This window comes from Athene cunicularia (assembly GCF_003259725.1).
Source record: "Athene cunicularia isolate RWA chromosome 1 unlocalized genomic scaffold, athCun1 chr1_part1, whole genome shotgun sequence".
Lineage (NCBI taxonomy): Eukaryota > Metazoa > Chordata > Aves > Strigiformes > Strigidae > Athene > Athene cunicularia.
In genome coordinates this window covers 124,603,604-124,623,530 of record NW_020799091.1, presented here as the reverse complement: position 1 = coordinate 124,623,530, position 19,927 = coordinate 124,603,604, and the positions used below count along the sequence as shown (strand labels likewise).

Genomic DNA, 19,927 nt, shown 5'->3' with positions numbered 1-19,927 from the left:
TACTTTAATATAAAACACAAATTAATCGTCCCAATACTGCTGATTGTAGGAAGAGTGATATTATCTCTTCCTTCTTTCATAAACATCCAAGTCTTGAGATTAAATTACTTGCCTGTCTCAGAGCTGGGTGCAAAACCCGTGAGATAAAAGTCCCAATCCAGTCTTTTAACAGAGACATCTTGGTGTAACCAGTCAACCTGGTACTCACCGATCTGCCGCACACTTCTTTTCCTTGACATCCTGTCCCTAATGCAGGAAGTAAACAACCCATCCAGTTTTATGGTGAAATTATAATCTGTGAGCAGAGAGCAGGAATAAGTTTAAGGCTCCTTTCTGGATTTGGGCATGCCTGTGTGCTCCAAAGGCAGTGCTAGGCACAAGCGGCGGGCAGCTCATAGGAGATGTCTGTGTTGCCAGGGAGGGTGAGGTTCCAGGGCAGGCATGACATTGTCCTGCTGTGGGAAGAGCAGAGCGAAGTCAGGCTGGGCATTAGGAGGTGGATGCTGCTCTCCTAACACAGAGGCAAGTGAGCTGCTGGTGGACAAGCCCTTGGCATCACGAACAGGGTGCTGTGCCCTGGCAGAGGTGAATTGGCTGGAGGGGTGGATGTGGGGTTGTGTCCTTCACCTTCCCACTGCTCTCTCCTAGCAGTACCATTGCGGCTCTGAGTGCTCCCAGTTTAGTGATAACTTGTGCAACTCTACAGCTTTCTACCTCCATCACAGCCAAGCCCAGTGCTTCCAGGGATGCAGGTTAGCACACCTTTAAGGCGATGGGCCATGCTGTCCCATTCCTAAGTGATGAAAAGCCATGTATGTGCACATCCACATCCCAACTTCGGAGTGCTTGGCTCTGCAAAACATGCTAGTCAGTAATAGTCCTTATGCTCAAGGGAGTGCCTGGTATTTACATAGGAATGCCTCTTTTTTCTTCCCCCATTTGGGCCTACTGGATATACTTTTACTGCCCTTGTGCTCCTTACTGCCCATCAGAACAGAATTTGAATGTGAGCCCAGTTTGCCTTCTGGTTTTCCCTGTTTTGGAGTACCCACTAGCTTGCTTCAGCCTGGAGCCAGCATAAGAGTCAGCTCAAAAGCAATTTAGACAGAGTTTAGTATGTCAGTATAGACCCAGCCATTTTATCCTGCCTGCAAGAACCTTAGATCTGCAAAACTCCTGGCAAGAATACTTATGGATTATGGAGAAGACCATTATCTCTCTCAGGGTGAGGAGGACTTGGCTGCTTCTACTCTGGGTAAGGTTATTATGGCTGAAGACATACAGTCTACAAAGCCTGGCCTAGAAATGCCAAAATGGTTGTCTTTAGCCTTAGTGCTTTATAATCCTGTGCAGTATAAGATGCAGAAATATACTACTAGTCTTCTGTTGTCTCATCCTGAAAAATGTTTATCTGTCATGTTGCAGATGGAGGCACGTTGTAGACAGGGGCAAGATGGAGAGAGCAAGCTAGGGCAAAAGGAATATATTCAAGTTAGTACAAGCTTTTGCCATGGTTTGCGACTTAAGCATCTCTAAGGTGATGTGAGTTGCAGCCATTTTCCTTCCATGGCACAATGCTTTTATCCTGGAGGGAGTATTGTAGAAAACTCCTAAAGAACTACCTTGGTAGATTTTCTTTCTCACAGGTAGAAAATAATTTACACAGGGACATAGAGGTGATGGGAGAGACCTCTTTACATGTTTATCTAAACAGGAGAAAGTGTTCTTTCAAACCACAGGCTGCATCCACAGGCTTACTGGATCCCTGTAAGATATTCTTGTGACTTACTTGCTATCAAGAGGCAGTGGGGCTGCACAGAACATGCCGACAATGGATGATTCATCCTTCCTCCAAAAGTGATCCTTGGGGAGGTACTTCAGTGTCACGCTGTTTATACGGCAGAGGGGAACCCTGTGGGCCAGCAGCCGTTTGCCCACTTCCTGGTGCTTAGGTCTGCAAGGCAGGGTGAGAGATGTGGGGGAGAACATTCCATCAACCTGCAGATGCAAGCCCTATGCAGATGTGCTGAAACACGGGGAGAACCTGGAGTATTGTGAAACCTTCACATAACAAAATGGAGTGAGTCAAAACAGGGCATTGCATGAGAGTCTTACTGGGATATTTCTGCATGAATATCCTTCCTTCCATCACACAACAAATCTTGCTATTGTGTATAGATTGAACACTGCCAGGATTGGTACGGAGAGGTAAGTGGTAGATAAGCTCAGCATCTATGAAATCATGAATGGCATGGATAGGGATCGGTTGTTCACCATTTCTTCCAGTACACGAACAAGGGGTCATCAAAGAAAGCTAAGAGGTAGCAAGATCAAAAAAAAAAAAAGATGGAACACTGCACAGAGCACCTTTCTTTTTAAGCTGTTAAAATCCTTGCTGTGGGATGCTGTGGAAAGCTTACATGACTGTACAAGTCATGGGAGGTGGACTGGACAAGTTTGTGGGAGACAAAAGTTAATAAGGACAAAGACTTCACCTTTGTCTCTAAAAGTCCCTGAGATCCCAGTCAGACACTGGGAATCTATTTGGGCAAGTATTGCTACATGCTTACACTGCCATTTTTTATACTCTTCTCTAGGTATTTGCTTTTGACTGCGTTGAAGGTGGGATGCTTGGATAGAGGAATGTTTGTCTGTCCCTATGCTCTTACCCAGATAACATGAACTGAGAAATTCCAGAGGTTTGGTAAACAGCCAGGGATCAGAGCCCAGCCGGTCGAGTGCTGCCCAGCCAATTTACATAGGTGGGCCACCTGTGGAGTCCATCCAATGGGCCTTCCTATGCTTGAGCTACTTGGCACCTCTAAGAGCCTGGAGATCATCGATTTCCTTGTACTCATGAAGAGTATGTGTGTAGCTGACTCAGCACAATCTCAGAAGCACCTGGGCGACAGCCTGATCAGCAATGTGATGGTAGGGAAAGGGGAGAGGTGACAGAAGGAAGAGCCTACAATTCTGCTAACTAAAGTAGCTCCTGGCAGCAGGCTGACAGCTGCACTCAGCATCCCCCTAGGTCAGACTGGCCAACCCCGACCAGTACATCCAGTCCCTCCCTTAGACTGCAGTGGTAGATGCTGGATGTTTTTCTGACTGTGGCTTGAAGCTGCCAAAACCAGCGAGCATAGTGAAATTGTGGTTATAAAGGTGAATAATGGATAGCAAATGGAAAACAAACAGAGGGGAGGCCATCTCTCTACTGCATACTGTCCATGGGCAGGATCCAGCCCTGCCTGAGGACCAAGGAACACAAGGTCCAAGGTTAAGCAGGTCAAAGAAAGTCACTCTTGGGACTGACGTTTGGTCCAACTCTACAAGCTTTGGATGGATGTAGGACTCTTGGATGTCTTCAGAAGTATGTTTTCTTGGATATGGGGGATGATGTTATGTGATGTGTAAGCAGTGGCAGTGCAGCTGGGAAGTGTGCTGTGTAACAAGCTCCTTACTCTGTCAGCCCCACAGCAGCCATGGGGCTTGGGGACATGTCTTTTGGGACACTCTGATCACTGTGTGGGTCATTCCAAGGAGTGAGATTGGAATTGATGTTTGGGAGAGGCGAGGAGAAGAGAAGGACAAGATGAGGCAAGACACAACCACGTGAGTCACTCGCTAAAGGTATGAGACTGGATGAACACTCCCAAGTCCCTCTGCACTTCTGGGGAGCTGCAGGGTGACACGTGTGTCAGATCACCTGAAATAAGTCTGTGATCCGTCAGTGTCTGAACTGTGATGTGAGAATCTATGTTTAGATGCCTGTTGGACACTCTGAGCTTGACAGCACTGGAGAACTGAGTGTTGCCTAGAGTGGGGAAGTTTCTCTGCTACTGTGGGAATTAAAAGGGATATCTTCAATTTTATACTCAAAAAATGTGTAGGTTTATTGCCATAAGAAAATTTTTCTATTTAGCCTTGTGCTTCTTAGGAAGGCATTTAAATGAAACAACAGCTGCTGTTCTCCCAGGGTAAGGATATCTCAGGATATCTTACAGTGCTAAAACTCTACTGTCTGATTAAAGCTTGAGGGTACAGTAAAGCCTCGGGATTGCCTGCCTGTCTTGCTTCCCCAGGCAGCCTTTCTCTCCGGTGCTCACTTGCCTCCTGCTGGGCACCTCACAAGCCCTGTGTCAGACAACTGCAAAATGAAGTGCTGCATGTCTGATGCTGCATGCATCAAGGATCCTGACTTGATCTGGGTGTTACTATTCCCTCCTTCCTGCATCTTAGGAAAAGGCAGATTTGGTTTCCAAGTTGGAGAGGGGTTGAGCAGGCTGAACCCCACCAGGCTGGAGTACAAACTCCAACTGCAGTGCCCGGCTGGAAATCTGTGACCAAGCAACTATGTCACACTGGAGAGCAGCCTAGAGCGTGACTTCCCCTTCCCTGGTTCTCACCCCTACCTCCTGGTGCCCCGCACTGAACCAGCAACACAATTAGCTTCAGGTCACAATGTTTTGGCTTACCAGTCAGGATGGTGCGGGTGCCAGCACCGGAACCCCTCCAATCCAGGGAGAGCTGGCTGGAGCTCTTTAGCAGACTATTTTCCTGCTTCTGGAGGCAGCCAGCAGCGTGCTAGATGACATCTACATTGCGGTTCCCAGCCCACAGCAGTGGGCAGGAAAGAGTAGGAAGAAGTGAGGAAGACTTCTGGGGAACTTCTCTGTGGTGTAGAGATCCCCCTGTGGCAAGGGCTGTGGAACAGGAGTCTGATATCTTAATTCAGATATGGTTTGGAGAAGGGTGGTGCTTTTGAGAGAGATCTGTCTGTCTACACATGTGGTGTTGGTCCCTGGCCCCCTGGCCTTTTCCCTACAGTGTGAGGCTGTGTACTTTGCTGCATTACTACAGAGGCAACAAGCCGCTGAACACACTTCTGACTGCTCAGAGATGCACTCATCTCCTCTTTGCAACTGCTGTCCTATTGGGCATCAAGAGAAATGTCTAAGCCACCAAGTTCATCAGTCTGGAACCTCTGGTGGATGGGGCCTTGCTGTAGCCATCTCCTTCTGGCAGAGTAGAGCTGATAACTATCTGACAGTGACTGCGGTTTGAATTGGCACCAGGCAAGGGTATGGTGTAAAAAAGGAACCAGTGTAGCAACACAAAATTATGCAGATTTGGGGATTCCAGAATATACCTACTGCTCTGTGCACTCAGGGAAGAGTTGGACCTAGCCAGGGTTACCGAGTAATGGTAGCACATGCCTGATTTTTGGTGTAATGCAGAGGGACTCAAGAAGGAAGGTTGTGGTTCATCACACAGTGCCTGCACTCAAGGAGATATGCTATTGTTGTGCCTTTCCTGAACTGGTATAAACAACCTTACACACAGAGCTGGGATAAAACAGGCCAGAAGCACGCACTGTCACTCACATGGTGATCTTCGTTGTGTCCTTGGTGCTGTTGCTGCAGAAAGTGATCTCAATGCTGGTGACTATGTTTCTTTTCTTCTTCAAGTGGAACTCAACCAGGCTGTGATGGACTGAGCAAGAAGCAAAGTATATGGGAGTGAGGGCAGGGACTATCATTTGGACCTGCCCCAGCCAAAAGAAAGCCTCTAGCACTCATTCCCTGGGCCCACCAGCAGAAAGCAAACAGACATAAGAAAGAAACTAGTCTCTGTGGTATGAGAGGCACAGTGGGCAGGTCTGCATAGCCCAATGTAAACACACAGGCATTTTCACGACCCTTTAGTCCTGAAGCCATGGGGCTGTCTTAATCCAGGACTGTGCCCACACTAATAAACCCATTGGTAAGGGCTTTATAGGGGCAATGTGCAGGGTTATTGCTCATTTGGTCAACCCCCTTCTGACTCATTTTTTCTCATTGCTACTTACCACAGAATGGAGCTGAGGGACTGGTCATTAAATAAACTTTCACTTCCTTGGGCAGCTTTCTCATGTTGACGCCTGCCTGCTCCAGCAGGCCTGCAGGAGGAAATTAAGCCAGTGCAAGGAAAGCCATGAATGACCCAGAACAGAAATATAATCGGTCCCAGTTCACCTTCTCTCACCCTGCCCAACTTCACTGTCTCAGAGGTCAGACCCTTTGTTTGTACCAGTGCAAATCGGAGGAGGCACAGGTTTGTGGTATCTGTTTGACAGGTTAACATCCCCCTAGAAAACCTACTCTGGCTACCCCAGGTAATCCATCAGCAGCAGAGTACCTCTCAGTGGTTTTGTTTCATTCCTCTGCTAACAAATGGTATCATCAGTCGCACCTGTGCAAAACAAGCAGGACTAAAGACTATGTAGTGCAAATGTAAATGACAATGCAAACACAAGGTGCTGGGAAACTGGATTTCTGGATCAAGTGAGAAGACCACCATAACTTGAGGCACCCGCATCAGTGACTAACTGGTGATGTAGCTTGGTGAGTTTGGGGAAGGGGTGGCTGGTCTGAGAGCACCTATACCAGAAGAGGCCTCTTCTTATGTTCCTCTGGTACCAGACTGCAAATAGCACCCGAGGACACTTCCTCTCCTCATACCACAGCCCAGTTTCAAAAGCCTAAAAGAGGCAACTACCACCTTCTCCCATTCCAGAGAGTTCATCTCTGGGGTGGCCATAGCAGGAATTTATGAGAAGGAGGTGACACAGCAACAGTGAGTGATTTTTAGACAAATGGGGCTCCAGGCTTGGGCTAAAATATCCATCTGCTTCTCTAAGCAAGACACTTTTTGAGCTAATTGCCCATTTGTTAGGTAGGTGATTCTGGAGACTCCCTTTCAACTCATTTGTGGGATCTATGAAATGTTTAAAAATCAGAATTGTTCAAGATGTTGGTGCTCTACCTTGGGCAATATATGACCTGTTAGAGTGTCTCTACAGAAACCTGAAAACAGAACAGCTTCTCACTATCCCAAAGGAAATCCTAAACAAATCCTGCTTAGAGATATCTGGACCCATACCCATCAGGAATGTATTGTCATCTGCTCCAGGAAGGTCTTGTGCTGGTACTGTACCTATTCTAGGACAGGAGAACAGGAAGGGGTCAACACAGTCCAGGCAATGACCGTTTAAAAAATCTTGATGACTTGCACAGGGGAACGCCAGGATCGGACAGGGATGTTTCAAGGCACTGATATAGAGATGTACTGCCCTCATGTGATCACAGATCAGATACTTATAGCCTGCAAGAAAAAAATGCATGCAGAGAAAAGCAGGCATGAGCCGGCCTTTCCCTCAGCTTCAGACTTTTTGCATGTTTGCCAGGAACTGAGAATCAAGAAACACTGTTACTAATTCTACAGCCATCCCATTACCCTTAATAAAACTTTGCAGAGCATCTGTGACTACAAGCCCAGACCCCCTGCAAGAGGGTTTATGCAGGAAGGTAGAAGTGTTATCTCCCAGACTGAGTCGTCCAGAGGTGGGGGGACCACAGGGCTGCCATGTCTCCATCCGTGTACCATCGATGAAGGCACCAGGCTCTCTGCAAGGGGGTACAGCAGTGCAGTGACTCCCACCTGCACTGGGACCCCAGCTGTGGGAAGTGAGATACCAGAGGTGTCCCCTGTAACGTGACCGTCAACGCAGCTGCCTCATCCAGAACATAATCGAACATTTATCCACGCTATTTACTGTGTAAAGGCCTAGTCTCTAGAAGGAAAAGGCAGTGGTTGTACAATGTAAGTATAGACACAGCTTACAACATGGAAACAAAAAGCTTTTGCTAGTAGTACCTAAGAGCCTTTCTAGCAAAAATATTTTCTTTGTTGATACAAACTCTACTGATGGTAGGGTTTTGGCTCATACAGAAATGTCACCAAAATCTTGTCTCTTGACAGGGGTGCTGCCAAGACACTTGATCTGTATGTGATTTTAATTTCAGCTACTTGTTGTACTGCTGAGAGGAGATGTGGGCCATGAATCTCTGCTGCCATGTGTCTTTACAAGTACATGTTGTTCCATTTTGATGTCTGCCCTGACTGAAGCAGGACCTGGTTGCCAAACAGCTTTTTCACAGGCATGAGATCCCTTTTCTTGGCCACAGAGTGTTCTCACCTGCAGAGATGAATCGGGGGCATCCTGGCTGATCTTTACCTCCATTGACAAAATAATCGATGTGGCCTACAGGAATTCGGATCCCAAAATCTGAAAGAAGATGAAATGCCACTTCATTCTTATGCTTGGCTCTTCTATAGGCATTCCCCTACATGGTGTTTGAAAGGCCCCAATGACTGGTTGAACATTAGTAGTGCTGGATCCAGCTCCAGTGCTGGAGACAGCAAGGACAGACTTCCTGTTCCTACACACCTGCATCGTGCAGGTTTGCTGCATGGAGAAGAGAGTACTCCAGGCCCTGCCATCATAATGACTGGGAACTGTGGCTTAATTACCTCTTCTGTGACTCAGGTTCTTGAATTGGTATAAAGGAGAACAAAACTGACCACAACCTGAATGGGAGGTTATGAGGCATGATTGAGAGATACATTGGTAGAGATTTTTGTGATTTCCTGGCAAGAGGTGTGACATAAAGGCACCACATTATTCTTTAGCACATGTTCTGCCTACCTAGACCCTAAGTGCTCTAGAAAAGTTACTCTGCTGTTGCACCAGCTGTTGGTTTGACTCTTAACTTTCCACAGGCACTTGCAGTGGCACCCTTCTTACGTCAAGTGGTTAAAAGGAATGTAAGATATGTAAATTCTTTCCAGGCTGTAAAAGCCACACCGAGCTGATTCTACATAAACTCACCCTCCTGTAGCAGGGTTAGGGAAGCAATATTTGCTGGAAGATTTCCCTGTGTCTCATCTCTAGCTGCCTGCTGTGGTGAAGTATTCTGGGATATGGATACCTGCCAATAAGTTAATCATTAAAGCCTACCTAATCGAGAAACATCCTCAGAGTAAACTGGAACTCATGGTAATCTGGCATAAAAGGCACAATCAGCTACACACATTCCTTAGCAGTAATGACAGCAGGAGGAATAGAAGCACAAGCTGAAGAAGATGGAAGCCAGCTTACTGTCAGCATCAGTATGAATGGCTTCCACAAAGAGGGCATCCCCAGGATCCAGGCGTTCCTCAGGGCTGGCTCTGGTGTACTTAGGGCCTGCGGGATCCAGGCCTGTAACAAAATCAAACGCCTTAATAAGAAGTGCTCTTCAGCCCCTCTCTTATTTCTAGACCAGTTATTTTATCCAAATTTTAACAATGTTGCTAGGCAGAAGTGATAAATTATTCCCAGGTCTCACTGATTATGCTCCAGAATGGTTTCTGCCCCTGCTCACTTCCACCATAACTTCCTTACCTTGTTCTCCACTGTTTCTTTAGCAGTTTTGTACCTCAGGTTTCTAGGCTGTAAAGCCATGACTGAGCTTCAAATAGGTCTGACAAGGTGGGTGCAGCATCTTTTGGATTTTCAGTGAAAGAGAATCAAACTTATAACACCTTTCCTAATTGTACTGCTGCCTGTGTTAGCACTACAGTCTGAGAAACGTCACTGGAGATCATCACTTGGGTGATTCAACATCTCAGGCATTAGCCAGTCCAAGCATTACAAAGGTTTGATACCATCAAACATCCTTAAAACAAGGAGGCTTCTGAGCCCTCTCCCCACAAATACAATTGAGTCCTTAAGCAGCCATCTACATTTTTTCCTAAATCTTGCTCCCTCTAGGTAGTCAAAGAAATACAGAAAATTATCCTTGGCAGTAACAAGGAACAGATTAAAGACAATTTTCTGTGTTGTTGTCCTGGCTGAGGTTTATCCGGTTCAGTTTTCATGGAAAAGTAATCTCACAAGATGTTTTTCACTCCTCAAGCAACAACAATAGTTTAAGAAGCAGCTCTGCTTGACATGCCACTTAGCCTCAGAGCTGGCCAGTTTCACTGCCTTGGACTCAGTCACATTAATTCTGACATATGGAGAAGGCAATATCAACAATATACAAACTAATGTGGCTGCATTTGTGAGGGGGGAGAGAAGGAGGAAAAGGAGAAGGAAAAAAAATACCTGTTCTTTCTATAAATAAAATCTAATAATGGGACAAGTGGTCAGAAGAATTTACTGCTTTAATTTTTCTCCTGTGTTCTTTAATCTTGACACATAAAAAAAGCTGAGAGGTTCCCCACCCACTTCTACAGAAGGAGGAAAAGGAAAACAAGGGAAAAAAATCCTTTCCTATTCTTTCTACAAATAAAAGCTAATAGTAAGACAAGTGGTCAGAAGAATTTACTGCTTTTTCTCCCATGTTTTTAATCTTGACACACACAAAAAGCTGAGAGGTTCCCCACCCACTTCTACAGATCAAGTTTTTGTTAAAGGCTTTAAGAGATACTGGAAAGTATTGGTTGATATATTCCTGAGAAGGAAGAAACACCACATACGAGCAGCAGCCAATTATAGCACAGCTCCATGGCAAGCACGTTTCTATCCTCTATTCTCTATGCTTATCTCCTCAAAGTACAAGCAGCATAAACTCCATTGAGATGTACATCCTCAGCAGCTAAGAAAACTACACACTGAAGCTATGCAGCTGAATTCCTTCAGCCTTTTTAATTTCCCCTGCAAGTATTGAAACAAATTGCTCTTTAGCAATTTTGTATACAGGCTGTTCGTTCCAGTTCCTGTACAGGGAAATATCCACAGGAACAGGCATGGGTCAAAGAAACTCACTTCACAAAAATAAAGTCTGTGCTCTGATCTCCAAGACTCACTCTGGTTTTGCCCCACAGCTCTTTTTAGGTCATTGAAAACACTTCAGCAAGCTATGGCTCTGAGATCACATTCCTCTCTGTGTGTATGCATGTGTGTGAAGAGGCAAGAGATGAGATCAGACGTATCTTGGGTCTAATTCCACCTATCTTCAGTCTCCTAAATCTCAGCTGGAGCTTGCAATGCCCAGTGTGCCTATGAAATCATAGGACAATCAAGAGTGTAGAAAAAGGGTTGTCTTCTAGCAGAGTTAAAAAATAATGGAATAAAGAAACCTACAGAGCTTTTATTACATGTGGACAACATAAAGGGGAAAAGTCTCTGACTCTGAAGTTACTTACCATGGTTTTCTGGGAAAATTTCTGCTTCTGCTCATTTGAAGATGTTGCTGCTCCAAAAATCCTGGTGCAGGAGAGTGGTTACTCTAAGACCCTCCTAATGTAAACTTTGATTCACAGCTTAAAAAAGGGCCTGGCATGAAACTCAGCTCCTGTTAAGAAATGCCTCTGTGTCATGCAGTGTGGGTAGCTGTGACATTGTGAAAGGTGAACCAACATTTCTCTGAACTGCCCTTCTGAGTGCACAGTGAGACCCTCCTTAAGGATACCTCTGTGAAACGGACCAGCATGGGCGGAGGCAGGCTGGGAACTGTGATCACTCTGCTGAACCCTTTATGTCTGCTCCTTCTTGGTGGCATTTTCCCTCCTCTCAAAAGGAATCCCCATCCCTGAGGATTCCCAGAACTTGACCAGACCTGCAACAACCTGATCTCACTTAGAAGGCAGCCTTGCTTTGAGAGTGTGTGTGTGTGTATGTGTGTGTGTGGACTAAAGGTCCCTTCTTACCTAAATCATTCTGTGACTCCATACTGAAAAGCTGACAGGCCCTGAGTGAACCCAAAAGCTCTAAATGCCATGATCAGCCTCTAACCATCTTTCTCTGTAATTTTCCCCACTGCAACCTCTTCCTCACACCCAGGAGTCTGCTCTCTGTTTTTAAGGTCAGCTCTGATTTGGTACAACTGTGTGGCCTTGTACCAGTCTACTGTGAAAACAGCTGACTTGTGGGAGAGAACAGCAAGAAGCCTCATCTGGTGCCTCCCAACATTGGCTCAGGCTCTTGCCTTTGGTCTGTGCCTGGGGATGCCATGTCCAGCCATGTGTCTTGCTGGTCCTGCTTTTATCTTGCTAACTTGACTTCTTGTCTCAACTTTGGGCTTGTCTCATCACTACAGACTTGCCTGGTGATCACTCGGCTGTGGCTGACCCTGGTTCCTGTCACTGGACTTGCTCTGTTCTACTTGCCCTGATACAGTAGGACTTGTGTCCCTCGTCAGTGATGCCACTGTCCCTGCCTACCTTGCTGTCTCCTTGGCTCTCAGCTCACATTTTCCCACAGAGCAGCTCACTCTTGTTGCTCCCCCACAATGACATGCATTGTGGGCTTTCATTTTAAGAGCTACAGAGGTATACATGCTATAAAGTGGAAGCAAAGCACACGGGTATTGTGGGCTTTCATTAGACACAAGGCCTCGTATTCTTTTAAACTGTCAGCAATTTGAAGAGTGGAGTAGAAGCAGAAGGACCCTTTTGCAAATACATGCATTCTTTTGGCATTGTGGGGGTGGCTGATGGCTGGAAAAGCATTCTGAGGCTCTCCTGAAGCTAAGAAGCAGCCTGTAAACTTGAATATAATGAGCCCTTGCGGAATTAAAAGAGCACTATGGATGACTTCCCTTTCTTGCTCTTTCCTTCTCTCCCTTGAAGGGCAGGTGAGGACCCAAGACTCCGTTTTATGATACCTGTTATCCGTCCCAGCTGACCACCATGGAAGTGCCCCACCAGGCCCCCGACGTGTGCACCGAGGCTTACTCCAATGATGTGGATGGATGTCCCTGAGACTCCCAGGGCCTGCAGATTGATGATAATACCAATTAATGTTTCTGCAGCAGAAAGGTGAAATACCCTGTCCCAGCCCACACAGCAGCTCTATAACTCTTCTAATATAGGACTGATTTTGAGGTGTATGACAGAGAACCAAATAGATGTGGGAATGATGGGTATTGCCCTTTCTGGTTTTCAGAGTCTTTCTTCAGGTCCACAGATGCAAACCCAACCCTAACCAGGTCAATCAGATGTTCCTGTTCATAACTACACAGCCTGTAGCTTCTCTTTCCATGGCTTGCTTCAGACTGAATTTCCCTCTCTCAAGCTGAGTGACCCACGTTCACCATGTGAAGAATAGTTTTGTCAGTAAAGCAGAGGAAAATTTTTTTTTCACTTTCATACCACCATTGTACCAACATCCTGATTAGTATTTTAAGATTATATTTTCAGGGATTAGGGATTTATCTATGGGCTGAACTGCCCGGTAAAGCCAGGTAAACCTGATGTGAGATGCCCCCATCCATGGGAATTCAGCTGCCTGCAGGCTGGTCTGTGTGATGCAGTACCATACAACGGGAAACAACGTGCTGCATGAGAGCATGGGGGCAAGATGAAAAATCCTGACTTTTAAATCTATGAGGCCATATCCTGGAGCTGTACTAAGGCTTATGAGAAGAGAATACAATCTTCTGTGGTGTAGTATTGCAGGAGAGGCTGGATAGAAAAAGTCCTTAAGTAGCTGGACCAGAGCTCAACACAGACACAAAATGAGTGGTGGAAACACTGTCCATCTCAGTCATTTGTTTACTGTGTCATCAGTAATGAGGGGTGACAGTCCTCTCCCCTTTGACTGCAGCCCCCATCCCTCTCCATCTAATGACACAGCATTCCAAGGGTTGCCATATTTCTGGATAGAAATGTGTGACTGCGCACAATGTGGTGCGTACCCAGGAGCTCCTATGCCCTGCAGCCTGGGTCTGCAATGCAAACATTACACAGAGAGTTTACACTAGCTGGTTAACGCAAAGATGTATCATCCTCATCGCATAAGTATTGTTCAGCTGTGCTGTGCATGAATGAACTGGGACACATCTGGGGATTTCCAGCTACTGGGAAGTATATCTGAAGCCCAGAGCAAATAGCAAATAAAATAGCCTCAAATCCCACCCCCTCTGGGTCCCTGAACAAAATTTCTGGGCAGAAGAAGACAACTGTCCAGTGAAGCACGGACCTAAGAAAACCCAAGCCACCTTCAGGGTTGTCCCGGGCTGGAGAGGCAGTTGACCACTGGGATTTTTTCAAAAAAATCTCAAAACTCAAGAGAAAGAAGAAAAACAGTGGCATGCTCAAGTCTGGACTAAGAGAGAGGAGAAAGAAGAAATCTCTTCAGTGCTACACAACACTCACTCTGGAATAAAGACCCCACTTGTCCAGATCCTGGAGACATCAGTCTGGGAGCAGTTCTCTGAATTGTTTGCACAAATGATGTACTCCGGCCATGTTCCCCACCACTTACCAGGAGCTTGCTGATGAATTGTGAGATGGCGAGGGCCAGCTGTGTGACATTTTCCACTGCAGAGGGATAGGCTCCTGTAGACCCATAAACCCAGTCCACTGCGATCACATTCACCTGGCTTGTGTGCAGTATGGCATGGACAAGCCCTTCTATCCACGAAGGTTTGGTACCCAAAGCCCTGTGGAGACATCAAAAACAAGTGCCAGGTGTCTTAAAAAGCAGTGCATGTGCCAGCATGTTGTTCACTGGTGCTGGAGTTTCACATGTATCAGAGGTGGCTCTCAGACAGTTGGTGAAAGTTTTTTCTGGCGCTAAACACCCACATCTGGCATTTCTTTGCAGTGGTGTAATAACAAATGGTCTGATTCAGAAGGGAAACAGCTATTTTAATGAATGAGATAACATTTACAGGGCTCAGGCTGAGATCTCAATCTTGCTTCAGGTAGCCACCACAGATCCCACCTGGAGTAAGATAACTGACCAGAAATGCCTGGATCCTGCTCTGCTACCAACTGGCAGGAAGTCCTTGGTCAAATCACCTAGTCTTTCACTGCTACATTTCCTCATCTGTAGACAACTGAAAAAAACCCTATACTCAAGAATTCAAGGAAAACTGAGATGCTATGTTCTACCCATTTTCCCTGATACCACCTGGTGACAGGTGTGCTGTGTCACATGAGGGCAACAACTGGTTTTCTGAAAAGATCCTGCAAAATCTTTTGTGGTTTCATCCTGGTCTTCTAGGCACTCTCTATTCAGACTTTTGCACATCAAAACAAACAGTGTTACATGGTCACACCTGGCTGAAAAATGACACAGTAAAATAAGCTTGCAGAATGGTGACAGCTTAAAAAAACCCAGCTCAAATTCCTACAGTTTCAAGAATAGAAGTATAATGTCTCTGGCAGGGCTCCTAAATGGCTGACTGATCCACGCTGTTGATAAATTAGGACATGAGCTCCAAGAAAACAATTTAAAGGGTCAAGAATCTTGAAGAAAAGACTTCTTAAATAAAAAGGTTGACTGAAGGAAAGAAAAGGAAAGAGGTAAAGGAGGAGTGAGAGAACAAGCAAGAGAGTGAGAGAGCATGAGAAAGAAATAAATATTTTAATTCTCTGAGTCATCAGTGTGCACTCACAGCCCAGAAAACCAGCTGCATCCTGGGCTGCATCCAGAAAAGTGTGGGTAGCAGGTTGAGGGAGGGGATTCTCCCCCTCTACTCAGCTCTCATGAGACCCCCCCCTGCAGTGCTGTGTCCAGCTCTGGGGGCACCAACAGGAGACGAACACGGACCTGCTCAAGTGTGTCCAGAGGAGGCCATGAAGATGATTGGGGCTGGAGCCCCTCCCCTGCGAGGACAGGCTGAGAGAGTTGGGGGGTGTTCAGCCTGGAGAAGAGAAGGCTCGGGGAAGACCTTAAAGAAGTCTCACAGTACTTAAAGGGGCTACAGGAAAGGTGAGGAGGGACTCTTTATCAGGGGGTGTAGGGATAGGATGAGTGGTAATGGTTTTAAACTGAAAGAGTGTAGGTTTAGATTAAATATGAGGAAGAAATTCTTTCCTGTGAGGGTGGTGAGACAGTGGCACAGGTTGCCCAGAGAGGCTGTGGCTGCCCCCTCCCTGGCAGTCTTCAAGGCCAGGTTGGATGGGGCTTTGAGCAACCTGGGCTAGTGGAAGTTGTCCCTGCCCATGGCAGGGGGAGTGGAACTGGATGATCTTTAAAATCCCTGCCTCTGGCCGTGGCCTACCAACAGCTTCCCAGACAACACCCAGGTCCAGTTTGGGGCTGAGCACTCCAGACTCTGACCTTATCAGGTGTTTTGCACACAGCCATTCTGCTGGGGAGACTAAGGTCACAGGAGCAGGAGATTTTTGTAGCAGCCCCACACAGTGCTTGGGAGTGCTCCAGCAGTGTTTAATTTACCAGTAAAAACTTAGTCACAGTGTTCTTCTTTCTCTCACCTGAAGCCATGGATTATGATCTTGGTTTCCAGGCTGCTGTTGAAGCTCCCATTCTTGATGCCATCATCAGCTAAAATCAGCTCCCCACAGCTGGGGCTTGAGGAGGTGAACAGAAGAAACTGGACCTTAAGTTTACTGCCCCGTAGGAAATTTGCTGTCTGGAAGTCAGTGCAGTGATGCCCTGGGAGTATGTCTCTATTCCCTGCAACAAGAAGGAGTGAATAGCATAGTTTAGTTTACATCTGTGCCATGAAAAAAAAAAAAAACAAAAACAAAAAAAACCCAAACCAAACCTCATTCAAATTCATTAGGAAGATGAAGGCAGCAATCTTGCTTCTATTGACAAAGATTAAAAGGATAGAACATAAATTAAAATTAGCCTATTATGGAGACTAACTGATCAAGTAGTGTTTCTCTCCTTTGATGGAATTCCAGAACTGGCTGGGGAAGACAACTGTGGATGTCATGGTAGCTTTAATTTCTGAGATTTGTTTTACTGAGCTGTGAATGACATTCTGTTGTTTGGGTTTTTTTCCAAATGGGCCACATATGCCAGCTACAAAGTACATTTATGAGCTGGTTATTAGATCTTAAAAAAAAATGGTTGCCAACATGTAGTCACCACTGAATGGGGATATTTCTATTCAAATTCTGGCAGGCTTAGTAGAAGGTACAAGTCTAATTGACAATTGTATCAAAAATCCAGAAATAAATATGAGAGTGCTGATGACAGAATATGAGAATGTTTATGACAAAATGCATCAATGATAATTTCCTCATTGATCCATTTACTGGATGAAAATGCTTTATGGGAAGGAAAAGGCAGCTATTGAAAGGCACTTTGATCTAGACAGAAAAAAAAAAATCTCAAACCTGTAGCTAGTAAGCAACTGAGCAAATTTAGGCTAGGAAGCGAGCATGGGCGTTTAGCAGTATGTATGGCTAGCAGTATGTATAGCTAGGTTGCCCACAGAAGAGCTGAATTCTCCATCTTTTGTCATTTCAGAGGACTGGCTGTTATTTTGGAAGGCTTATTGAAGGTAAGATGTTGGATTTACTGAAGGACTAATGGGGTGAAGTTCATTGACCTGCAATGAACAGGAAGACAAATAATTGATTAAATGATCCCTTCTGACCTATAAAGTCTTGCTTTGTGAATTGGCATAGTTGCATGCACCTCCCCTTTTCTGGACTGGAGGAAGCGAAACAGCCTTGAATCTGCACATCAATATAATAGAAATAAAGAAAATTTTTTAGATACTTTACATTAGCTAGGCAGAACACGGCATGAGGGTCAGCACAAAGGAATGAGATTCAACGTTCAGATTCCCCCTTGCGGGACGTGGCTGTCCCTTACTGTTGTTTATTTTGATCTTCCTGTGTACTGAAGGCAAGAGAGAAAGAGATGTTCTCTAGGATTAATTTGGAAAAAACACAGGTCACGAGCCAGTTTAACCTGCATGGGCAGGTTCTGTGCAAGCGCAGTGCATGTCAGAAAAGGTGTAAGACAAGGGGGATTGTCAGTAAAGGTAGTGCAGGAGGTGCACTGCTGTGAAGCTGCAGGTGGCGTGGGACTGTAGTGATGACCGCAAAAGCAGTTTCATTGACAGTATAATTAAGAGAGAAATGGAAGTGTGGCGTCTGTTTATTTTCTCTCAGCTACTGCAGTTTAAAGTTACTGAGCTTTCATAGCAGGAGATGCCACTGCCAGAGGGAAAGTGGTCCCTTTTCTGCTTCCTTACACTTCAGCATAAACCTGGATTGTTCTTTTAAATCAGGTCAGTGGAATTAAATCACTGAGACCGATTGATTCAAAGCACAGGAAAAGACCATTCTTGCACTACCCTTTCTCCTGGCACCTAACTAGGTTATAGCAAGGACCTCTTGACACACAGGTTGTTTAGGGAGAATTGAATTCAGATCCTTCCATGTAAAACCTTCAATCCCTTGCCAAGCACTCATATTTTTTTCTTACCTGCTTGCGCTGAGCTGAGCAGCAAGAGGACAGCGAGAACAATGAGCGGCTTTCTCTTCGGATTCTCAACCATCTTTCCCGGTCTTGTACAGGGAAAACCAGCCCGTGGTGGGTTGCTTGATCAGCTTGACTCCGTTAACGATCAACCAAACTGTGCTCTTTTGGGAAAAAAGTGTAGGGGCGGTTACCTCTGCTCTTATTTGACCATTAGCCAAAGGCTGTGTCAGCAGGGGGCTTCAGTGACTCTTTGGTTAAAAAAAGATGATGACTATCCCTTTCCTCCCTGCCTCCCTTTGCTCAAGGGAGACTTCTCACTTCAGAAATCAGCTAATGAAAGCAGTCCCGGCAAGCGACAGAGTTACAGCACTTTATCCTTGCTACCTAGAGCTGTCTGCCAAACTCTGCCTAAGGAGTCAGGAGGCTGATTCGTCACAGGGCTTCGCAGTAAGTCCATGCCAGGAAGATTGATACCAGCCTCGCATTTGTGTATTTTCCTATTGCATTGCTGTCTCTTTCCTATGTTTCTGCTTTTGGTCAGAATTGCTTAACTGCCAAAAGAAAGAAAAGCAATGGATTACTTCTGAAAAGTGAGGGGAAAGACAGGCTAAAATGTAACTGGTGGCCATATCACCATAATAAGCTCAGACTGTAAATGTCTTCGAGTGAGGACACTCCTCCTTTGGAGACTGCATTTCAGCTACTACAGGAAATAAACAGATGATCTCAGAAATGCACCAGCATTGTAAGCATGCAAATACTTCAAACATATCTTTGAATAAAAAACTTTACTGCTTTGATGTAAACAGGTGGAGAAAAACATAAGCACACAACCAAGTGTGTAACCAGGAGTCCATCACACGACATTCATGAGGTGGTTGTACAATCTCCTTGGCTGCGTTAGACTTTCAGGAAAGGGTACACCTCTCTTCTCAGTCTCACTGCTGTGTGTTGGTCCTTCTTGCAGAAGAAAAAGGCAGCTTTGCCCTTGACTGTGCAAAATGGCAAGAAGGGTAACAAGCAAAGGAACATTCCCTGTTCAGGCACTATTCTACAGCTGCTTTATTTTTATTTCCAGTCTGATCAGAAGGATGACAAATGACCTTTCCAAAAGCATCAGACAATATTTTCCTTTACACTTATTGGCAATAGCAGTCATTTCCTTACACGTTTGCTCCAGTCAAAGGCTTTGGGGCTGGTTTAGGCAGATCTTTTTTATTTCCAAGTCACTCCTGAGAGAAATTTCGCCAGTTCTCACAGGGAAGTTAGGCAACATCATCTGCCTGGCCTGGAGGGCCACTGAAGCCCTGCCCCATCTGCATCGTCCCAGAGACACATGCACAGATACATTCTGATCCTGAAATAACTTGGCCCCACAATCAAGCTGGCTCATTGTTGGAGAAGTAGGTGTCTCTTCAAATATTAGATTGATTTTGTCAACTCAATCAATTTTCCAAGATCAAAAGCTGCACTATGAATAGCCAACTCCTAGCTTCAAGCCCACTCTTCATCCTTCCAACCCTACCACTAGATTCACACTGATTCACAGATTGTAAGGCAAAAGCCCGTAGACTGCAACGGTCCCACTCCTGCATTACACCCACAAATTCCATGGATCTGCATAATCTCTCAATCAAGAAAGGGAAATAAACTTGTGAAATCATACCAATAGACAATAACAATTCCATAGAGTCCTCCAGAGCAACAGTGTAATTGTGGAAATGACAAAGTTCTTAATGTATAACAAATTGGAGAACCTAAAGAAAACAAGCAAACATTTCTTCCCATTTTTTATTTAAAATTATGGTAATAAGCACTACTCTTTGTAACAGGATGCAACTGTTACTCTTTGCCAGGTTCTATAGGAATTTTGAAATGCCACATAATGTAAGGCAGGCACTGATATTACAGCCTTAGAGT

General features: G+C 45.4%; 1 protein-coding gene across 1 annotated transcript; it reads right to left on the bottom strand.

The window, feature by feature from the left end:
* Positions 1-32: 32 nt before the first annotated feature.
* PLA1A (phospholipase A1 member A) lies at positions 33-18,107 on the bottom strand. Its single transcript, XM_026850764.1, has 11 exons — positions 18,011-18,107; positions 16,036-16,237; positions 14,075-14,252; positions 12,474-12,582; positions 8,981-9,082; positions 8,018-8,107; positions 6,976-7,143; positions 5,849-5,938; positions 5,385-5,493; positions 1,790-1,954; positions 33-455 (listed from the first exon to the last, which is right to left on the bottom strand). Exons 1-11 carry the CDS (start codon positions 18,081-18,083, stop codon positions 371-373), a joined length of 1,371 nt encoding a protein of 456 aa, XP_026706565.1. The 5' UTR covers positions 18,084-18,107; the 3' UTR covers positions 33-370.
* Between the last annotated feature and the right edge of the window lie 1,820 nt (positions 18,108-19,927).

Bases quoted from the DNA above. Each gene is read 5' to 3' on its own strand.
- PLA1A (XM_026850764.1), bottom strand. From the start codon at position 18,083: ATGGTTGAGAATCCGAAGAGAAAGCCGCTCATTGTTCTCGCTGTCCTC. The intron at 7,144-8,017 runs GTGAGAACACTC...TTTTTCTTGCAG, and splicing joins CCCCCGATTCATCTCTGCAG to GCTATAAGTATCTGATCTGT. The intron at 5,494-5,848 runs GTAAGTAGCAAT...CTTCTTGCTCAG, and splicing joins TCCCTCAGCTCCATTCTGTG to TCCATCACAGCCTGGTTGAG.